The sequence below is a fragment of the Micropterus dolomieu genome, linkage group LG04, assembly GCF_021292245.1.
Source record: "Micropterus dolomieu isolate WLL.071019.BEF.003 ecotype Adirondacks linkage group LG04, ASM2129224v1, whole genome shotgun sequence".
NCBI lineage: Eukaryota > Metazoa > Chordata > Actinopteri > Centrarchiformes > Centrarchidae > Micropterus > Micropterus dolomieu.
In genome coordinates, this window is record NC_060153.1 from 13680478 (window position 1) to 13701821 (window position 21344).

Sequence of the window (21344 nt, forward strand, 5' to 3'; positions counted from 1 at the left end):
CAGGGATACCATGGTCCTTAAACCAGGTACTGGTAGCTTTGGCACTGTGTGCAGGTGCCAAGTCCTGTTGGAAAATGAAATCTGCATCTCCATAAAGTTGGTCAGCAGCAGGAAGCATGAAGTGATCTAAAACTTCCTGGTAGACGGCTGCGTTGACCTTGGACCTCAGAAAACACAGTGGACCAACACCAGCAGATGACATGGCACCCCAAACCATCACTGACTGTGGAAACTTTACACTGGACTTCAAGCAACGTGAATTCTGTGCCTCTCCTCTCTTCCTCCAGACTCTGGGACCTTGATTTCCAAATGAAATGCAAAACTTACTTTCATCAGAGAACATAACTTTGGATTAATGTGCTTGGACACAGAGCTCTGTGAACAGCCAGCCTCTTTAGCAATGACCTTTTGTGTCTTGCCCTCCTTGTGCAAGGTGTCAATGGTCGTCTTTTGGACAGCTGTCAAGTCAGCAGTCTTCCCCATGATTGTGTAGCCTACAGAACTAGACTGAGAGACCATTTAAAGGCCTTTGCAGGTGTTTTGAGTTAACCAATATAAGTGTGGCGTCTTCAATATTGAACCTTTTCACAATATTCTAATTTTCTGAGATACTGATTCATCAGTTGTCAGTTATAATCATCAAAATCAAAAGGAATGAACACTTGAAATATATCAGTCTGTGTGGAATGAATGTATACATTATACAAGTTTCACTTTTTGAATGGAATTACTGAAATAAATTAACTTTTTGATGATATTCTAATTATATGACCAGCACCTGTATACTTAAAACAATTGTGTAAATAGTAAAACAATACAAACGCAAACAGGGTAATTAAAGTGCTTTTTAAGTTTAGAAACATTTTGAGTCCCCCCTCTCTTGCCTCACAGTGGTTTGGTACACTGCCTGCTTTTTCTCTCACAGGAGTCCGGTGGCAGAAAACCAGTTCAAATCAGTCAGTAGTTGTGGAATTCTAGTAATGTTAAGTAGGCTGACAAGGCTGTTTTATGGACTTTTAACATTGGATGAACTGATTCTGTTGTCTTTAATACAGATGATGCTGAGTTATTAATAAATAAATCATGACAAAAAGATGATAACCGATTATTTTTCTGTGAGCCCTCTATGTTATTATAACATTACCTAGCTTATTTGGTAGCTTATTTAACAGCTTACTGAAGTGTAACTCATCTTCTACAGCTAGAGATGCGCAGATCAGCTGGGGACTGAAATAGGTTGTTTATTTTCGCTTACTTGGCTCCAACCAGTGACTGGGGCCGAGCAGTGTGAAATATCCAATTTTCTGCCGGTCACATTGAACGTTACAAACACGCTGCACTGCGCTGTATTTCGTGTGTGCACCGACAGTAACCTCATGTCACAGCACACACACACAGGCTAAAACATGTCTTATTCACGAGAGTGAAGAAGACGCAACGTTTACCACATCTGCAGAGAAACACACAGAAAACGGAATCGCGGGTGAAAAGATACCAAACGCGAGTTCTTTTAAATAAAAGTGCTGACAAATAAAGTCAGAGCAGATACATACAGGTGTAGGTGTGTGCTTGTGTGTCTCACGGGAAAAGAAAGGTGAGCAGATTACTGTAGTTTGTGATTAAACACAAGAATAAATTTGAGAATTACGTAGAATTAAAATGGAATCAGCAGGTCAGACCTCTTAAAAAAAAAAAATCAGTAACTGGAATCAGCCAGGAAAACTAATCTGTGCATCTCTTACTACAGCAATAATCTTGTGTGTGAACCGATATCAAGCTAATACCGTAGATCTACTGTTGTGTTGTGTTTTGCACATTATGATGTTAAGTGGCAGATCAGTTGGCCTGCTGCAGTTAAATACTCAAAAATAAAAAATATATATGTATATAAAATCCCCCTCTCACCCCTTGCGGGGTAGTATGGGTCATCCTCAAGCTCGGGTCCTCTACCAGAGGCCTGGGAGTTTGAGGGTTCTGCGCAGTATCTTAGCTGTTCCTAGGACTCCACTCTTCTGGACAGACACCTCTGATGTTTTACCTGGAATCTGCTGGATCCACTCTCCAGTTTCGGGTCACAGCCCCCAGTGCTCAGATTACCACTGGCACCATTGTTGCTCTTACTTTCCACATCTTTTCTAGCTCCTCTTTCAGCCCTTGGTATTTCTCAAGTTTCTCGTGTTCCTTCTTCTTGATGTTGCTGTTGCTTGGGATTGCCACATCTATCACTGCAGCCTTCTTCTGCTGTTTGTCGATCAACACGATGTCTGGTTGGTTAGCTATCACCAGTTTGTCAGTCTGGATCTTGAAGTCCCACAGGATCTTAGCTCGGTCATTCTCAAATACCTTAGGAGGTGTCTTCCATTTTGACTTTGGGACTTCCAGCCCATACTCATGGCAGATGTTCCTGTACACTATGCCAGCTACCTGGTTATGGCGTTCCATGTACGCACTTCCTGCCTCCATCTTACACCCTGCTGTTAAGTGCTGTACTGTCGCAGGGGCATCCTTGCACAGTCTGCACCTGGGGTTCTTCCTGGTGTGGTAGACCCCAGCCTCTATTGATCTTGTACTGAGTGCCTGTTCTTGTGCAGCCATGATTAGTGCTTCTGTGCTGTCCTTCAGTCCAGCCTTTTCCAGCCACTGGTAGGATTTCTTGATATCAGCCACTTCTTCTATTTGTCTGTGGTACATGCGGTGCATTAGCTTGTCTCTCCATGAAGGTTCTTCGTCTTCCTTGTCCTCACCTTCGAGTTTCTGCTGACTGAGGTATTCACTAAGCCCTTCATCTTTGGGGGCCATTTTCCTGATGTACTCCTGGATCTTTGTCGTTTCATCCTGGACAGTGGTCTTGACTCACTAGCCCTCGGCCTCCCTTGCTACGCTTGGTGTACAGTCTCAGGGTGCTGGATTTGGGGTGGAAGTGAGGTGAGGAGCTTTCTTGTCTTGATGTCAGTGGCCTCTATCTCCTCCTTTGGCCAGTTTATTATACCAGCGGGGTATCCGATGACTGGTACATCATATGTGTTGATGGCTCGGATCTTGTTCTTCCCATTCAGCTGACTTTTCAGGACATGCCTTACTCTCTCTGTAGGTATTTGGCTGTGGAGGACTTCCTTGCTGCCTCTTCATGGTTTCCGTTAGCCCGCAGCACCCCAAGGTATTTGTAGCTGTCCCGAACCTCCATATTCCTGTATGACCTCCCTACAACGCCTGGGCATGCTCGTGATGAGGTGGCGGATGGTCTCCTGAGGGATCTTCTCCCAGACCTGGACTAAAGCATCCGCCAACTCCTGGACAGTCTGTGGTGCAACGTGGCGTTGGTGGATGGAGCGAGACATGATGTCCCAGATGTGCTCAATTGGATTTAGGTCTGGGAAATGGGCGGGCCGGTCCTTAGCATCAATGCCTTCCTCTTGCAGGAACTGCTGACACACTCCAGCCACATGAGGTCTAGCATTGTCTTGCATTAGGAGGAACCCAGGGCCAACCGCACCAGCATATGGTCTCACAAGGGGTCTGAGGATCTCATCTCGGTAACTAATGGCAGTCAGGCTACCTCTGGCGAGCACATAGAGGACTGTGCGGCCCCACAAAGAAATGCCACCCCACACCATTATTGACCCACCACCAAACCGGTCATGCTGGAGGATGTTGCAGGCAGCAGAACGTTCTCCACGGCGTCTCCAGACTCTGTCAAGTCTGTCACATGTGCTCAGTGTGAACCTGCTTTCATCTGTGAAGAGCACAGGGCGCCAGTGGCGAATTTGCCAATCTTGGTGTTCTCTGGCAAATGCCAAATGTCCTGCACAGTGTTGGGCTGTAAGCACAACCCCCACCTGTGGACGTCGGGCCCTCATACCACCCTCATGGAGTCTGTTTGACCGTTTGAGCAGACACATGCACATTTGTGGCCTGCTGGAGGTCATTCTGCAGGGCTCTGGCAGTGCTCCTCCTTGCACAAAGGCGGAGGTAGCGGTCCTGCTGCTGGGTTGTTGCCCTCCTACGGCCTCCTCCACGTCTCCTGATGTACTGGCCTGTCTCCTGGTAGCGCCTCCATGCTCTGGACACTACACTGACAGACACAGTAAACCTTCTTGCCACAGCTCGCATTGATGTGCCATCCTGGATGAGCTGCACTACCTGAGCCACTTGTGTGGGTTGTAGACTCTGTCTCATGCTACCACTAGAGTGAGAGCACCGCCAGCATTCAAAAGTGACCAAAACATCAGCCAGGAAGCATGGGAACTGAGAAGTGGTCTGTGGTCACCACCTGCAGAACCACTCCTTTATTGGGCTGTCTTGCTAATTGCCTATAATTTCCACCTGTTGTCTATTCCATTTGCACAACAGCATGTGAAATTGATTGTCAATCATTGTTGCTTCCTAAGTGGACAGTTTGATTTCACAGGAGTGTGATTGACTTGGAGTTACATTGTGTTGTTTAAGTGTTCCCTTTATTTTTTGAGCAGTGTATATATATATATACATACACAGCATAACTGTGGCGGGGGAGGGCGGGGGGCAGTCGACTGTCACGGGTGTTATGCTGAATTTTGCATGCCTGCTGAGAATTATATGAAAATGAATTAAAGTTCTGCTTTTAAACGCTATACTATTCTTTGTGGGGTTCATCAATAGCGATAAATGATATGACAGTATATATTTTATGAACGTTAAGAATCGTTAATATATTATTACACAGTATTACAGTAAAAAGTACCATTTCTTGACATTCAGCAAAAACATGTTGCGTTAACTGCGTTCAAACAGCAAAGTGTCCTAAAAGGACCTTAAGAAGTGAATTGCATAATTCGGCAAAACAGATATTGTAGGCTACCTACCGAAATTTGCATCCACCTCTTTCCTCAGTATAACAGAACGTTACCTCCCGCGAGGTGTTACGTCACTAGACCTCGTGGGAGCAAGGCCTGATCATTGTTATAAACTCACGCAGTCTACCGGAGGTAGCAGAGCGGCGCAGTTTTTATTCCTCTATCAAGTCGGCGAAAGTCTGCCAGTTATCTCGAACGCACCTGTAGACTACCAGTTATACAATTTATTCGACAGCTGTTTTCCAAAGTTAACATAGCTATCCTTATTAGCTAGACTCCTTACATGCTTGCTAATAACTGCTTTGAAGATGGGTCTCCGACATTGACAGCGTTGTGTTGGACAGATTTGTGCAGCGGTGTTTATGATACCAACCAGTTAAATTCACTGACAGGTCTGTGTGTGTGTGTGTGTGTGTGTGTGTGTGTGTGTGTGTGTGTGTGTGTGTGTGTAAGAAACCTAAATTACTATGTAGCCTAGAGGACGCAAGTTATTTAGGATTATATGACCGTGTGGTGAACCTATGAACTTAACTCATATTTAAACAACTATTGCTTTGTGTTGTTGGCCAGAAAAATAGTAGTAAGACTTCTCTCTGTGTACACCTATCCTATAGGCCTACAAGTACAATTTTGGCTATTGTTTGTGTCCCCTTCAAGAATTGCTCTCAACGACTTCAAGACTCCCGTCACAAGACAAGACGGCAAGTTGTGTAGTCTGAACAAGGCTTTAGTCTAATTCCAAACTATACCTTTATCCAAATCTAACTCCAGCTGGAAAAAAAAACTGGGGACAGCCCATTTCATTTTCAGGGCATTTTAGGGCTTACCCCCTTAGGGTGTGGCCTACTAGACACATACCCTGAAAGGTTCATTCAGAACGACTACTAGGGTGCACTACAAATGCAACAAACTGGGCGTGGGATAACACAAATCAGACAATGAATCAGAAATTGTTTGTTCAATCATCTTTCAGCATATGTCCACATAAACACATGAAACATACCCTGAAAGTTACCCTTTAAAATAATCACTAGGCGGTAAAAAAGCAAAAAAACAACAATCATAGTATAAATAACTGTTTGTCCAATCATCACAAAACGAGCAGAATTTGTTTCATAACAATTGGACTATGTGTGTAAAGTCTTTTGTCCATGTGGGATTCAATTTGTGTTTTGTTTTTTTACTGTTTTGTGAATATTTGGAGAAGTGTGTTATGTGTACGCTGTTCATGACAATAAAACTGCAGATAAAATAAAATCATATCTAATCCAATGAAAATTATCAATTACTTCTATGCTTTTCCAGCTTTCCTAAAAGGCCCCAACCTCTCCATTCATAAAACTGCATGACAGACAACTCACAGCATGGGAGGCTACATTAAAAACGTGTCTGTGTTTAACTAATGGTCCTCTGCAGAGACGGCAGGAGAGATCTGAGTCTGTTCCACTTCCTGCTGATATGACACGAAGAGCTTCTGGAGCTGTTCAGAGACATACAAAAAGAGGACTGATGCTTCAGGATGTGTGTGTGTGTGTGTGTGTGTGTGTGTGTGTAGGAGGGTGTTTGAGAAGGTCCTAAGGGCTTTGCTGTGTGGACACAGACAACCAGCCATCCGTGGCCTCTCGTGCATGCACACACGAGCGCGCTCTCTCTGTCACACAGACACACACACGCAAGCGTGTTTTCCCACAGTTGTCCCAAGCACATACACTGTGTCTCTCTAAGCCCCGCTCTCCTCTTGCTTCTTAGCTGCTGGTGGCAAAGCCGTGATAATCCTTTGGCCAACACAAAGCTCAGACTGTTACAGACTACAATCTGAAGGAACACACACACACAGTTATCAAACACAATCCGAGAAGCAAACAGGCTTGTGTGTGCGTGTGTGTGGTTGTGAGGGGGCGGGATCTAGAGTAACGGGTGGTGGGAGCGTGGGGGCCGGGGCCAGCGGCACTGTTTTGCATTTGTTATTACAGCAATGGGGAGAGGTTTGCATATGTTAGTGGACCCACAGGGGACCAACTCTGCATGCTTTATCATAGGAAACAGCCTCACAACACAAGACTACTGGACTCATACCAAAACAAACAGACCCTTGTGTGCAACATGCCAGTGTGTACATATTAGGATAACTGGGACGGTTAATTAGACAGTTGTGATATGGCTATAAGGTGAACAGCTTTTCACGGAGAATACAAACTACAGAACCATTAACCCACTTATTCTCATTAAGGGAGTTTCAGCTGTGCAATTTCCACAATTGTGAAGAATTTAATTATTGTGTTTACTTTCACTCATGAACAGGAACACGAAAATCAATCGTCCTTAGGAGACCGTTTAAGGTGGACGTGTGCATGTGTGCAGTTAGGGAGGCTATGGAGGAGGAGGAGGAAGAGGAGGAAGGTGTCTCCAAATAACCAGATGTGATTCCTACCCCTTTGTGTCTGCCAGTTCACAAAGACTCAGACCGAAGCCGTAACCCCGCGCCCTGTGAGGACTCACATTCGCAGTGTAATTCCCAGAGGCTCTTCCTATCTCCTCCCGTCAGTCAGTCAATCAGTCTGAACACAATCAGTAGGAGTCCTGATTTTCTCTTTAGAGAGAGAAAATGCTTCTGGAATGTAATGATAATGCGATGCAGGGGTGAATGGCATTCGGTGGGTTACCACCTCTGGAAGACTCCCCCCCTCCTTTTTTGGGGGGGCAGCGACTAGAGGTAATCTGGTCACACCAAGGAAGGTGAAACAGAGGATACAAGCTAATCTATTCAAATCTAGGTCCAACTTCGATACGATTTCTATTCTTAGCACTCACTCCTGGGGTCTAAAGGCTTTATTCTGTTGTTGCCAGTGTGAGGCCTTGTTTATGGAAATATATCATTCATTTTATTCCCAGCAATTAGACAGGGACAACTCATATGTACATGAGAGACAGGGATTTAGATATACTATATACATATGGACTCTTATGCCCCGGTCCGGACGTTAAACCCTAATTTTACATCTCAGCCAACAAATCACACACAAACACACACTTCCATATGCACACCCACAACAAAATCGACACCATCCAGCTAAGCGGAAAGGCACAAAGACCTGCAAAGCCTGCAAGACCTCTGATAACACTGCACCTGTGTGTGTGTGTGTGTGTGTGTGTGTGTGTGTGTGTGTGCGCGCGTGTGTGTGTGCATGTGTGTGCGTGTGTGACAGCATGTGAGTGTGTATTTGTGTTTACATTCCTTTGGTGTTATGTGTACATTTGTGTATGTGAAGACACCTGTATTACCTCTTTTTATTTCTTCTTAAATGCTCTTACTTATTGTTTTGATTATTGCTACAGTTTTTTTACTAAGCAAAGATTTGAAACTACTAATTATTTTTATCATTGATTCATTAATCAATCAAGGAAATAATCTGCAGGTCAATTGTTAGGAAATTGTGATAAATACCCATCGCAATTTCAAAGAACCTAGGGTAATGTCTTCAAATTGCTTGATTTGTCCGATCAACAGTTCAGTTAATGATATAAAGCAGAGATAGTGGCAGCAAATGTTTGGCAGTACTCCTTTAAAAGTGACTCAAATGATTAATCAATTATCAAAATAGTTGCTGATAATTAAAAATGAATTGTTTCAGCTCTAATTTGCTTGTTTTTATTTTGTTCTGTTTTGCAAGTCTATTTATATGCCAAGCTGCAAGCCAAACTTCCGATGTGGGACATTAAAGAATAAACTGAATTGAGTGTGTTTTTGAGCTGGATATGAGGCTGTGAGAGTACAAAAAATTCAGTGTACAAGAGTGTGTGTATACCAATTAACTGTCATTAACTGCCATAACTCTGCGCTGCACTTCTCTTTCATGAACTGTGCTACCCTGATTGACTCAAACCTGGACTTTACTTTCTTAGCCCTGATGGGCTATTTGGTTAATATAACTAGATTGAAAACATAAAAAAGCTATTTCCATTTTACAAATGTACCCTCCACTGCCTCCTGTGCCGTCAGTGTCTCAGTCTGAAGGGGAATAAAGAGTTCAGAGCCTTTTGACATGGCAGAGGTGAGAGTCTGTACTGTACAATGATGAGACAGCAAAACAGCTCACTGAATAGATGCGGACTTAAAGGATTTTTTCAGAGCACTGTTTGAATTGAGCACATTCTTGTAAGAGGATGGGAGAGAAAGAAAAAGAGAGGTCAGCCAGACAGAGGGAAGGACAGACGAAGAAGTGGAAGAAAGGTCAAAACTTAAACCTGTGGTTTCAAGTTCAGCAGAAAGAACAGAAGAGTTAAGAGCAGTATTGCTCATTGCTATCGGAATTTTGGATTATTTGTGAGGTTTAACTATTATGTTGTGTTTTGTCAGAATAAAATGGGTAGAGATGTGATTAAACCTTTACTAAGTGTGGATCTCAAAATAGATTTATCAGTAACCACAGATAAATGTTGATGAAATGTTGAGTTTTATAACAATCTAATCTGCTAATTTGTGTATCTCTCTGTCCTTCACCAGTGTGTATGTGTACAGTACATGTGCGACTACAAATTTATTTTTACTTATTCACATGTTGCCTGATACTGTTACATGCAATATATAATATTGTCAAATCACTTTTTTCACAAATTTTATACTATTTTGACTATTTTGGTCTTCTTTCAGCTGGTCTTATTTTTTGAGATTTTTTTTATGGGCTTTTGTTGTGTATATACTACTATATTACATTTACATTTATTCATTTAGCTGACGCTTTTATCCAAAGCGTCTTACAATTGCCATATCTATATCTATCAGAGGTCGTACACCTCTGGAGGGAACTAGGGGTTAAGTGTCTTGCTCAGGGACACATTGGTGGATTTGTCACAGTGGATTCGAACCAGAGTCTCTCACACCAAAGGCATGTGTCTACTAATATATAATATTCATGTGAAATAATTCCACTTATGCTAATAGAAAACATTATGCTAAACACAACACAGCACAATTGTCATGTCATTACCAAGCACCTGCAAAGAACTTATGAATCTACATCTACATGAATCCTTATTGACTGATACAAATAGCACATCACTTGAAATCCAGAGCTACTGCCACTCTAATAGTGTTATTCTGAAGAGGGACAGAGGGATGAAACTTATTTGAATTAACACAAAAACCAACAATAACTTCACTGTGTTGGTCTTTCCAGTGTGAGACTGTAGCAACAAACAAACCATACTAGCGTCCTGTACAATAACAGCTACCACGTGTGGGCAAAACAAACTCCACAAGGAGCAAATCTGATCAATTCTTCTTCATGTGATTAGAGTGCAGTTCTCTGTTTGACCACTGAAGGGCACTCTAAGACAGCATGTTGGAAAGGTCCTACAACAACATCACCTGTGGGCAATTTCAACAGCTGAAGTGCGGTTGGAAAAGATGTAGTCTGTCTTGTATTTAACAGAGTAAAACGGTAAACAAACACTAATTCTTATATATCTTAATATAAGTCTGTAGTCAAACCTATCCAGAGAAGAGCAATGCTTTGTGCTTAGTGACCCGACTGGGTCACTGGGGAGGCCGGCTTAATGCACGGGCAGTTTTTCCACTTTTAAAGCCAAACAATAAACCTGGAACACAATGTACCAGACAAATTCACAGAGATCGTCTCTGCAGTTTGGATTAAAGAGCAGAGGACCATCCACCCAGCCAGATCCACCAGACCAGGCACCACGGTGGGTGCGGCGAAGAGCCGGGATAGGAGCCATGCTGGCCCAGCTTGGACTTAAGGCTGCTCCTGGCTAATGCCCAGTCTGGACGAAATGGGACTCAGGCTGGCCAAACAACTGGAAATCAGAGACTGTTGTGCCCACATCTTTACAGACACCTGCTCTATCAACACCCCGGATCAAGCACTCGGCAGGCAGACCATGTTCCGAGCTGACAGAGCGCAATACTCCGACAAGATGAGGGAAGGCGGACTGTGTTTACACTGGTGATGCTTGGTGCTTAAACACAGTCAAAGTGGACGGAGACCGTTTTTCAGATGTCTGACTTTTTATGTGAGGATGAAAACTGTATTATCATTACTATATTGTTACTATTGTTTATATTCTCTCAGATGCAAATTTGGAAAAATGCACTGCAGAATTATTTATTGGGTGTTTAAGTGTGTGTGTATATATATATATATATAAATAAATACATAACTGTATATGTAGTTTTATTTTATTTATATTTTACTCTATTCTAATATGCATTGAATTATCTGATATGTTCCGCATGTAGCATGAAGGGACTACAACGTTTAATTTCATTGTACAACCTTTCGTTGTACAACCTTCTGTAAGGATAAATAAATGACTAAATAAATGATAACAATAAATGTAATACATAACTAATATCATGTCTGTGAATACACAAATCGTTTCCTGTTGAGCGATAAGGAGTTCCTTATATTAAACTTTATCTCACAATACAATAAATATTTGTCTAGGAGCAAAATCTAATTCAATTGCTCTGTATTCCCATGTCATTGCAGAAACACCAACTCATCTCCACATACAAAACACAACGTCAAGATCTTAAAAAACAATTTTTTTCACTTCCAACTTGCAAATTAAAATCTACAAATGTCAACAGTGCTCTATAGACACCATACTCGGACAGAGGGATATGTTTTGTGTTGTTGCTTCTTTAAAAGACACTATTGGATCAAATACAAATATGAACCAATATATAAAAAATTCTAATACTACACGTCTCTCTGACCATCCAGTATGCATTTTAGGATATTTGCAATGGTCATGTCTATGAACAATTATTTAGTTCAACCAACAAAAAGGGAAGACAATGAATTGAACCATTTGATTATACAGACTAAACATTTTAGTAATTTGACGCTCATAGTGCATTATGAGTTTTAATTTGACATGGACAAACTCAAGAGGTCAACTTTGAAGAAAAGTCATTCTTATTTTTTCTTTCTAAAGAAATGTAAATGTATTTTCTTTTCTGAAAAGAAGAGGATTTTAAAGGGGCAAACCGTCCTAACCTTGGGCTAACAAAGCCAAGTGTGAATACAGCAAAGAAAGGTACAACACATACTAAATGAAAAGAGAGAAAAAAGGGCAGTCAAGTGAGAAAGAAGGAAACCAAATGGAGTTTAAGGAGGGGAGTTAAAATGGCTTAATTTCTGTGGTTGAACAAAAAGGTCACAGACAGTTTTATTTCATAGGCACACTGAGAGACACACACACACCTGTCCCTGAGGAAAAGATCGATACACACACACACACACACACACTGATACCACCATGAGGACAGAATCCGCTCGATACACACACACGCATACACACGTATACACCACCGCGGGTCGTAGTACCGATCAATAAACACACACGTACAGGTGTCACCACTACTATCTAAAGAGAGGCCAATCAATGCTCACACACTGATATACCTGTACCAATCAGCTGCTGTGCGCTCAGATTCACTCTCCCTGCTCGCTCTCGCCTGTCTCTTTCACTCTTTTTAATACACTCACCCTCCTGTTTCTCACTCTCTCTCTCTCTCTCCTCGCATCCTTCTGAATCTCTTACAACACACATCTCTCTCTCTCTCCCTCCTCAGTTGTCTCTGTCTTCCTCTCTCTATCTCTGATCCATACAGAGCACATTTCTGCATTTTATGTCACACGGACCCTGATCGCTTCCAAAAACATACTAAAAAGGCACACGGAAGTTAATTAGGATTTGGATCAGGATTTGACCCACGTTCACAGGTTTAAAAATTCAAAAGGACTTTAAATGTCCTTGCTGACTAGAGAGCGAGTCTACGCTTCCTGCAGCAGCCATAGGGTGGCACTCTGGCCTAAACCCAGCACAGCAGGGTCCTGATAACACTAACAGGAGGAAAAAGTCACTGTGACTTGTGTGTTGTATGCATAAATGCACACATTAATGCATGATCTTTACGTGCATTAACGGAGCCTGTGTAAGGACAGCAGGTCGTTCGACTTCCTGATCGTTCTCCCTCCATCATTCTCCCTTTATTGTTCTCCTCCGCTCTTGTCTTCCCATTTTCCTGTCTCCCATTTCTGTTTTCCAATTTTGGTAATCTATTATTAATAATTTTTTTGCCTTTTATCAAGCAAAGCAGCCTCAGAATTAGCTGCTTTTCTGGGTTTTATTTCATTGTAAATTTAATACCTTTGAGCCTTGGACTGTTTGTTGAACCAATTTGAAGTTGTCACCCTGAGCATTGGGAACTTGAGATGGGCATTGTTCCTCTCATTTCTGACATTTTATATCCAAACAATTAGTTAATTAATCTCAAAAATAACTGACAGATTCTTTGATGATGAAAATAATTGTCAGATGAAGCCCTATGCTACAGTTTGGTGATAGTTTTCGGTCTTCCTTTTGGTGTACTGTTGTATTCCTGCTATTGACTGGCTTAACATAGACAACTTGACATCACTGTCACATTTACAGTAGCGCTCAGATATTGTTTAAGAACAGAACTAAATCAAAAAAATGGCTTCTCTCTACAATCACCATTTTGCACTGACACTCAATCAAGAAATCCAAAGCAGAAGAGGCATGATGCAATGTGATTTGTATATGAGGTGCAGGCGAGATCATAGCCATGCTGCGATAACAAAAGTGACTCAACCATAAACCCATCTTAAGACTGAAAGTAGCAAGTTCACACCTGTTCTTTTGGGCTTGGTCAAAAGGCAGTCTGGGAAAGGAAGGAAAACACCAAAAGAAACACACATAGACAACGTTGTTTGGTTGAAATATGTATATCAAACTATGTTAATCCCCCCCAAAACAGTTATAATACTATAAAAATCACACTGATGATACTTCGCATGCACAATACTTAGTTAAAAAGACAATAAAACACAAAGATGGAAGCAGGTAGGCGGATGGGGTATGTAGGAAAAGGAGCGACCCCACGCTGTAAAGCTGTATGCAAAAGAAAGAAGTAAAACCCGGGTGTCTGTGGGCGTGGGCGTGTGGGTGAAAGAGAAAGAGAGACTGAGAAAGAGTTGTGGAAGTAAACCTGTTCTTCGAAGCAAATCTTTGTGTAAATATCACTGTTGTGTAATAATGTCTTCAGAACCACTGTCACAGTCAAGATGAAAATGTTGTGGATAGCTTTTTACTCTATTTACCTCTCTATATATATTTGTAGAAGCGCGCGCGCGCGTGTGTGTGTGTGTGTGTGTGTGTGTGTTGTGTGCGTGTGTGTGTGTGTGTGTGTGTGTGTGTTTTGTGTGTCCATGTGTGTCAGTATCTTACTTTCTCAGTAAATACCCCAGGGCTTTGTGGTCCATACTGTGTGGTTTGGAGGAGTTTGTTAGTTGAGGGCCAGGTGCAGGCAGACAACACATACACTCTCGGAAGATAAACGGACCTAGCACACACACAAACACACACACACACACACACACAAAAGGATAAATGGACCCAGTAGCAGGGAGGTCTGACAGAATGCCTTTTCACACCTGGCTGAGCCCAGCGGAAGGTGACAGAGTCACATCTCCCAAAGCGCGCGCGCACACACGCACACGCACACACGCACACATTCCTTCTCACATTGGGGAGTTCAGGGTCATAAGCAGCATCATGAATAAAATGAGGCTGTCTTAAACAGAAGGAGCCCTGTGTATGCATATGTGTAAGTGTGTTTATGTGTGTGTGTTGGTGTCTGCACGAGACCCTAACCCCCATGCCAGTTTAGATCTGTAACGACCTTCTGTTCCCAGTGCTAAAATGGCTTAAATACTTCAATTAGACCTGGGTCACAATCCTCCACCCGTTAAAGCATGCCGTCACACACAAACACACACAGAAACACACAAAAAATGGTTTCATCATCTTGCGAGGCGACCAAAGAATCTATGTGCTGCTCTTTCATCAGCATCTTCTCCTCTCATCTGTGGTCCAAAGCGGAACTCTACAGTAAAACATACATCATCCACCCCCCTGCCACCGTGTGAGTAACAATTAAACTTAAACTTCCATCCTCTCTGCCAGTGTCTCCCCGGGAACTTCTGTCCTACTCCCTCCTTCTTCCTCCCTTCTTCCGTACTCCTCCTCCTCCTCCCTCCGCCTCTCCCGCCGTGCTACCCTAGCGCTAACGATGCTGCCTTTTCATTAGACAGCCCCTGCTAATTAATCTCCATAGAGAAGAGTGACAGACCTCCCCCAACACACACACACAAAATGCACGCCAAGATATATGCAAACACACACTCTTCTTCCCTCTCTCTCTCTCTCACTCCCTTGTCCCGAGTGGCGTTGGCAGCCCATTTCATGCTTTATCACGTCTTTTAATTGACAAACAAGCTGCTCTTTTCTCTTAGGCTGAGGTCTATATCACCCCCTCACTCAGAGGCACGCGCGCGCGCGCACACAGCCAAGAAAACTGGTTATCTTTTTAGATTTCGGATACACACACACACAAGCAAATGCATCCCCAGTTGACATATGGCCCATGTGACTGTCACAGTTTTCTACTCTCTGACACATTGTTCTTGCACAAACACAAATACACACACACACGGATGTCACATGTGCATTTAGGTTGAAAATGAAGCCCCCAAAATTTTATATATATATATATATATATATATATATATATATATATATATATATATAAATAAAAAAGGTTGCCATCACTCTTGGCACTCCCTTAATCTTCTTAGATGTTTTTTTTCCACCATGCTTCACTCACCTGCTACAGGGCGAGGTCAATACCAATCACAACTGGCTTATTGATTTTGAGTGATCGTGTAACACCTTTGCCTTCCTGACGCTCGTAGAAAAAACTCTTTCGCGTGGCTTTTTGGAAAATCCACCTGCTAAACTACAAATGATCTGATTCTCGAGAAGACCTTGTCACGTTGCTCAAATGCCTGGTTGATTTTGATAAACACTGAAAGATACGTCATAAAGCATACGGAGAGAATGAGGTAAGGGTCATCACCACCACACCTCAATGTTATCAGAGGTTAGAGTTTGGTTTTATAAATGCAATCTATACCTACTAACGCAAAACCTCCACAATCCAGCGCACTGTTTCTTCGTGTAAGTGGACCATACTCTGTAAATTAAAACACTGAGTAAATAATTTAAATGTCCCGTGTCATTTTCCAGAAGACCTCAGTTAATAAAATAGTATTTCGCAGTAAGATTTAAAATATTTCTTTTCTGATGAGGCACGTTCTGCATGAAAAAGATTTAAGAAGCATCCCCGGTTGTAAGTGGGTCAGGGTGAGTGTGCTGCTGGCTTAGTCGCCCCCTCTACCACTACCACCTTGTTCTTTTACATTTCTCTGATTTTAATTGGGACTCTGAGCAGAACTACTACGTCCACTGGGACTTCGCCAAATTTGACACAGCTTGAGTACCAACTGTTAGTACACTCTACACACTGAAAATGAGAACTAGTATAAGGCTAAACTTCATGGTACGGAAAATACATAGCCAAGGTTGTAAGGTCAACAGTTAGTCTTCCAAAGATACCCTTGAGTTTAGAAGAAAACCCTTGTAAGTTAGGCTTCAAAGTCAACCAGCTAAAACAATTTTCTCAGTTCTTCCATTAGCTCACTACGCTATTATTTTGCCTTTTTTGTTTTGAGGTAATCCTGGGTGGAGCCCTTAGTCTATGTTGGTGGTATGCTGTCCAGAGCTGTTGGCCTTGTTTGGCTGATGGTGCTGTGCAGCGTCTTTGCCTCGCCGAAGACAGCTAGGCATGAGACAGTTTCTGGTAGGTAGAGACTGGGGTTTATTACTGATAAATCTGCAAGGTGGCTTTGGTTCACTGTGCTTTGTGTTGTCAGTTGACATAGCAGCTGGCTTTAGCTGTTGTTTTGAGTGTCAGGAAAGGATTTTGCAGCTTTGTTAGCGCTGTAGTTGATACTTAAGTTGTCTTTGTGCAGGAGCTTTGCGTTGTAGTTAGGTTTTACTATTTGTTGAATGCATCTTAAGACAATTTTATGAATGGTAAGTCGATAAGTTCTAGGGAACCTACTTGTGTGCTACTTTTGGCGCTTTTGTTACATCAGTTTGTTGTAGGATCAGCTATTTTGGAAGCTGAACTTTTTCGATAGAGGGAGCATTGAGTTTTTCACTCTGTACTTAAATACTACACTGTTTGGATACTTTGTGGGTTGTATTGGCACAGGTGAGGTGAAGTGTTCTTGAATGCAACCTTTGCCATCAAGCTTGTTCTTGAATTGAAAGGCCTTTAAGCTTTCTGTATCCTGAGTAAGTATACAGTGAGCTGTGAAAAGTGACTTTTTGGCCAAACCTTATGAGGAGCTTCTAGACAGTTTTACTAAGGATCAGTCGTTGAATGTCGCCTCTAGTAATGACACTGAAATCACTAGAAGTGATAGGCGACTTAAAGAAAGCATTAAGGAAGCTCTTAAGGCGATTTTAATTGAAAAGGGGGGGGGTTCCTGGTAAGACAGACGAAGGTACTCCTGGAAAGACATCAGCGGTTACAACCCCATCACTTTCACAACCTCCCTCAACTGAGATTAATCTGAGATTTAGGGAGTTGCAATTAATAGAAAGGCCGCTTCGGTTAGAGGAGAAGCATTTAAAATTGGAGCTCAGACAACAGGCTGTGTCCTCCCCAGATTCAACATTTTTCACGTAAATACGATACCTGATGAAAAACATAAAGAAGCAGAGCAGCGCTCAGGTGAAAGTGTGAACAGCAGTAGAGTGTAGTTGGTTGACAGTGTTGGTTTTGTGGTAAGAGACTCACCGTGATGTGATACTGTCTCCAGATTTCTGGACAAGCCTGAGGAGAGGAAAAGAACACACTATATATGGTCATCAAATCTACAGGCAAACAGACAGGAAAGGAATAACACAGACTTAAAAGAAAGGGAAAAAAACAATCTGCAGCATATGTGTTTCTCTTACTTCTGAGTAGGCTAGTAAAGACACTTTAAGAAAGAGCAGTAACAGTATTTAGTCAGATGCTGACATAGGTCTGAGAGAAGGGCCAAAAGGAAACTGAAAAGCAGATCATGTTGCCATTTATTTGGCTGTCTGACTCTTCAAGTCTCTTCCTCTGTCTCTCGCTAAACCTTTATCACCCTGATTTCTCAGCCTGTTTCCCTTCCATCTATCCCTATGCAGTCAGTTACTCAAACAGTCAGTAAAGAAAGGCAGTCAGTCGTTTTGTCCCGGTGTGGCTAAAGCATTATCTCCGGTGCTTCGCCACGCTGTTCCTTAAGCGTTCCGACATCCTTTCCCAACCGCCGCCACTTCCCACTGGGAAATTGAAAATGCCGCAGTCGCCGCAGGCAACAAGATTTATCTACTTACACACCTACTGAGCGAGAGGGACCGAGAGAGTGGGAGATTTAAACCTGTTCTGCGAAGAACACTATGTTTAGTTTTCTCTTGCATACACTAAACTAGTCCTTATACTAATTTGCATAATATGCAAATTATTTTCATATAAAAAAGAGACTATTTGGCCCAAAGTCCTTGTTCAAATCCTGACCTTTAAAGCAGTCTGTAGAGATTGCTAGGCAGGAGGAGCTGTTTAGATTTGTAAATAATTGTAGATGGGTAAATATGAATTTCGATAGCTGTATCTTCCTCCACATCTCATCTAGCTTTCTTTTCTTCAACCACCCCTCACCACACCCGCCCCTACTCCCTCCCGTTTGCTCTCTCCCTCCAGACCGCCGGGGTAGTGTGTTGTTGTCGAGGGCGACAGGCGAGTCGAGCGACACACTCGCGCTCCGTCAACCGTCTGTCTTTAATGAGAGACACAGAAAGGCCCAGGGGACAGAGACCTGACTCTCTTTCTCTCTCAAACACACTCACGCTAACCCATACAGTATAATTTGTGAGTGTATGGAGAAAAACAAAAAAAGTTATGCATTCCAAGAAAAGGCTAATTACAATAACAAGCAACTTTGCACCTTTGTTTGCTGTTCAAAGTATGCAAAAGCGTGAGGATATGGAGGAAGAGGGGAGAAAGAATGGACGAAAAATACAGCGAGGGGGAAAGAAAGAGCGAAAAAATGGGCGGTATGTGTCCTGGTCTCCCCTCTCCCTCTGGTGTTCACCTGGTTACTCATCCATTACACAGAGCACAGTACATGACTGACTGGCGGAGAGGGAGAGAGAGAGAGAGTGAGCGAGCGAGCAAGGTGGGGGAGAGACAAGCAGGCTCTTACACAGGGTTTTCCATTCTATGGCATTAGTGTAAATGGGCAAGGTAATGAACGTTGCGGTGGGATAATTGTCATTGATGGCCATTAGATTCACCCTTCAGTGCCAACACACACACACACACACACACACACACACACAAGCCCACAGCTGGAATATGCAGCATGGCAGAGACATAACTAAGCTGTAATTGCTGAAGTGTATCAATTAATGTGAACAGCGGCGTGTGCTGACCCCCTGGTCACTCATTAGACAAAAAGTATGGGGGGGGGGGGATAAAGGTGGTCGATGCTTCATCATGTTTACATTAGGCCAAAGCCCCCCACATACATTATCTGTACTAGCTCATACAGTACAGTAGCATAACGTTGATTGGATTCATAACTTTCTTACTCTGCAATACTTCATTCCCTTCTTTTTACTTGATACACTATGTTTTCATAACTTTATAGTCAATTTGCTTTGAGCACTGATTTATTTTCAGGTCCTATGATAACTTTCAAATTGTGTTTAACTACATCATACGTACTATGTACTTCATTTGAACTTGGCCCCTTACTTCCAATTATGGGTATTCTAATTGCTACAGCATGCACTATAGGCTCTAACATCATAACCTGCTTCCAACTTTGGATGGCCCTTTCCCTGTCTCAATACGACAATGCTCACATTCACAAGCTCTATACAAAATGTTTGGGGTTTGGTGAAATTGACTGGTCTGTACAGAATGCAATCCCATCCAACACCTCTGGGATAAACTGGCCTCAACAATCATGTATAGGTGTGATGTTTGGGTGTCCACATACTTTTGGCCATGTGGTGTGTTTGCCCTGATGAAGGTAAATCTGGCATTATTTCTATGTGCCTGCATTGGACTCATATATGTAGAGTCTTCATCTCTTATTGGTATTAAAACCTAATAAAACAGGATGCTATACTCACATCAAAGAAGTGCCCCGTCATGCTGCAGCGATGGCACTGTTTGTGCCAGTACGCTCTCTCGCTGCAGGAATCATAGAGGTGCCCAGGCAGGCCGCAGTTGTTGCAGTGTTTATTGGGACATTCACTGGCCAGGTGGCCTGGGGTGCCACAAAGGAAGCAGGACAACAACTTCTGCAAACACACACACATAGTTATACTCACATAACAGTTAGTTTTACGTGCTTTTACTTGTAACAGTGTTTATAAGCTGTCCATGTTGCTGAGTGGAACTGACTTTGGGCTCAGGGCAGTTCTTGGAGAGATGTCCGGTCTTGTTGCAGTTTCGACAATGGACGTTCTTGCCAGTATAGTATCTGTTTGACAACCGGTGCACCGCTATCCTGGCCCCCTTGTCTTTGTTATAGATCTGAGCCTGAAACACACAGCTAATGTATCATGTGTGTTGATAGTGAGACTTACAAGAATTACCTGGATGTTTTGAACACACAAAAACAGATCAATCATTTACTTTGAGTGAAAACCAGAGAAAAGCTATTTTCCAACTCTTTCCGACAGATGAAAAACAGGTGTTGTGTTCCATACCCTCAAATGTTATATATTGAAATAATATATTACTTCTTACATTTTACCCTGGCGTATATCCTTATAGAGAACCAGTCCTAATTAACCAAACACTTGCATTAATTTTAGAGAAAAGTGTTTTGGCTACACGCATCTACTTTCTTCCCCCTTTTTCAGAAAATCGCTGTAATTCAAACAAGCACAAAATATTTTGTAAAAAGACCTCAGAAGACAAGGGTGGCTGAATGTCAGGATATATTTGACATACTGCAAAGCTTCAAATTTCCCACCTACCTCCCTGTCCTTTTCAGAAACCAACCAGCTGCCGGCTTCTTCTTCAACATCTGGCAGGACAGAAAAATGCATTTTGAAATACTGCTAAAGTAAATTTATTTGCTTAAGCTTCTGAATTTATTTTCAGTAGTATATATTCATTCATGCACAATTTTAAGTACATTTTTGTTTTAATTTACCTAGCGTGTGATATTGATCACAGTCTTACAAGCAAACATTATTATGTTATCTTTCTGTAGTTGTCATGTTTGGCAACATGCAGCGTTCTTGAAAATATCTTTAGGCTACACGATTCTTATCAACCACACACAAAAGCACAATAAAAATTAAACAAACAGATGAAAATGGGAAGATTTAAAAAAAATAATAGAATAGTTAGAGTTCAAGAATTGGAATTCACAAGAACTTGTTACAAAATATGCTTTTACAAAGTGCTCTTATCCACTCCTGACAGCAAAGTTTAGTCCTACTGTGCATCCACAGTACTGATTACACATGCGTCAATGCTCAGTATGACAAATGTCT

General features: G+C 42.2%; 1 protein-coding gene across 1 annotated transcript in view; it reads right to left on the minus strand.

Moving 5' to 3' along the window:
• zcchc7 (zinc finger, CCHC domain containing 7) overlaps positions 1–20891 on the minus strand; it is a 27036-nt gene extending 6145 nt beyond the window's left edge. The window contains exons 1-4 of the mRNA XM_046047308.1: positions 20820–20891; positions 20239–20376; positions 19965–20135; positions 17593–17628 (exon numbers count right to left, since the gene is read on the minus strand). Coding sequence (XP_045903264.1) covers positions 17593–17628; positions 19965–20135; positions 20239–20376; positions 20820–20891 — 417 coding nt within the window. The remainder of the gene's footprint in view (positions 1–17592; positions 17629–19964; positions 20136–20238; positions 20377–20819) is intronic.
• Positions 20892–21344: the final 453 nt, after the last annotated feature.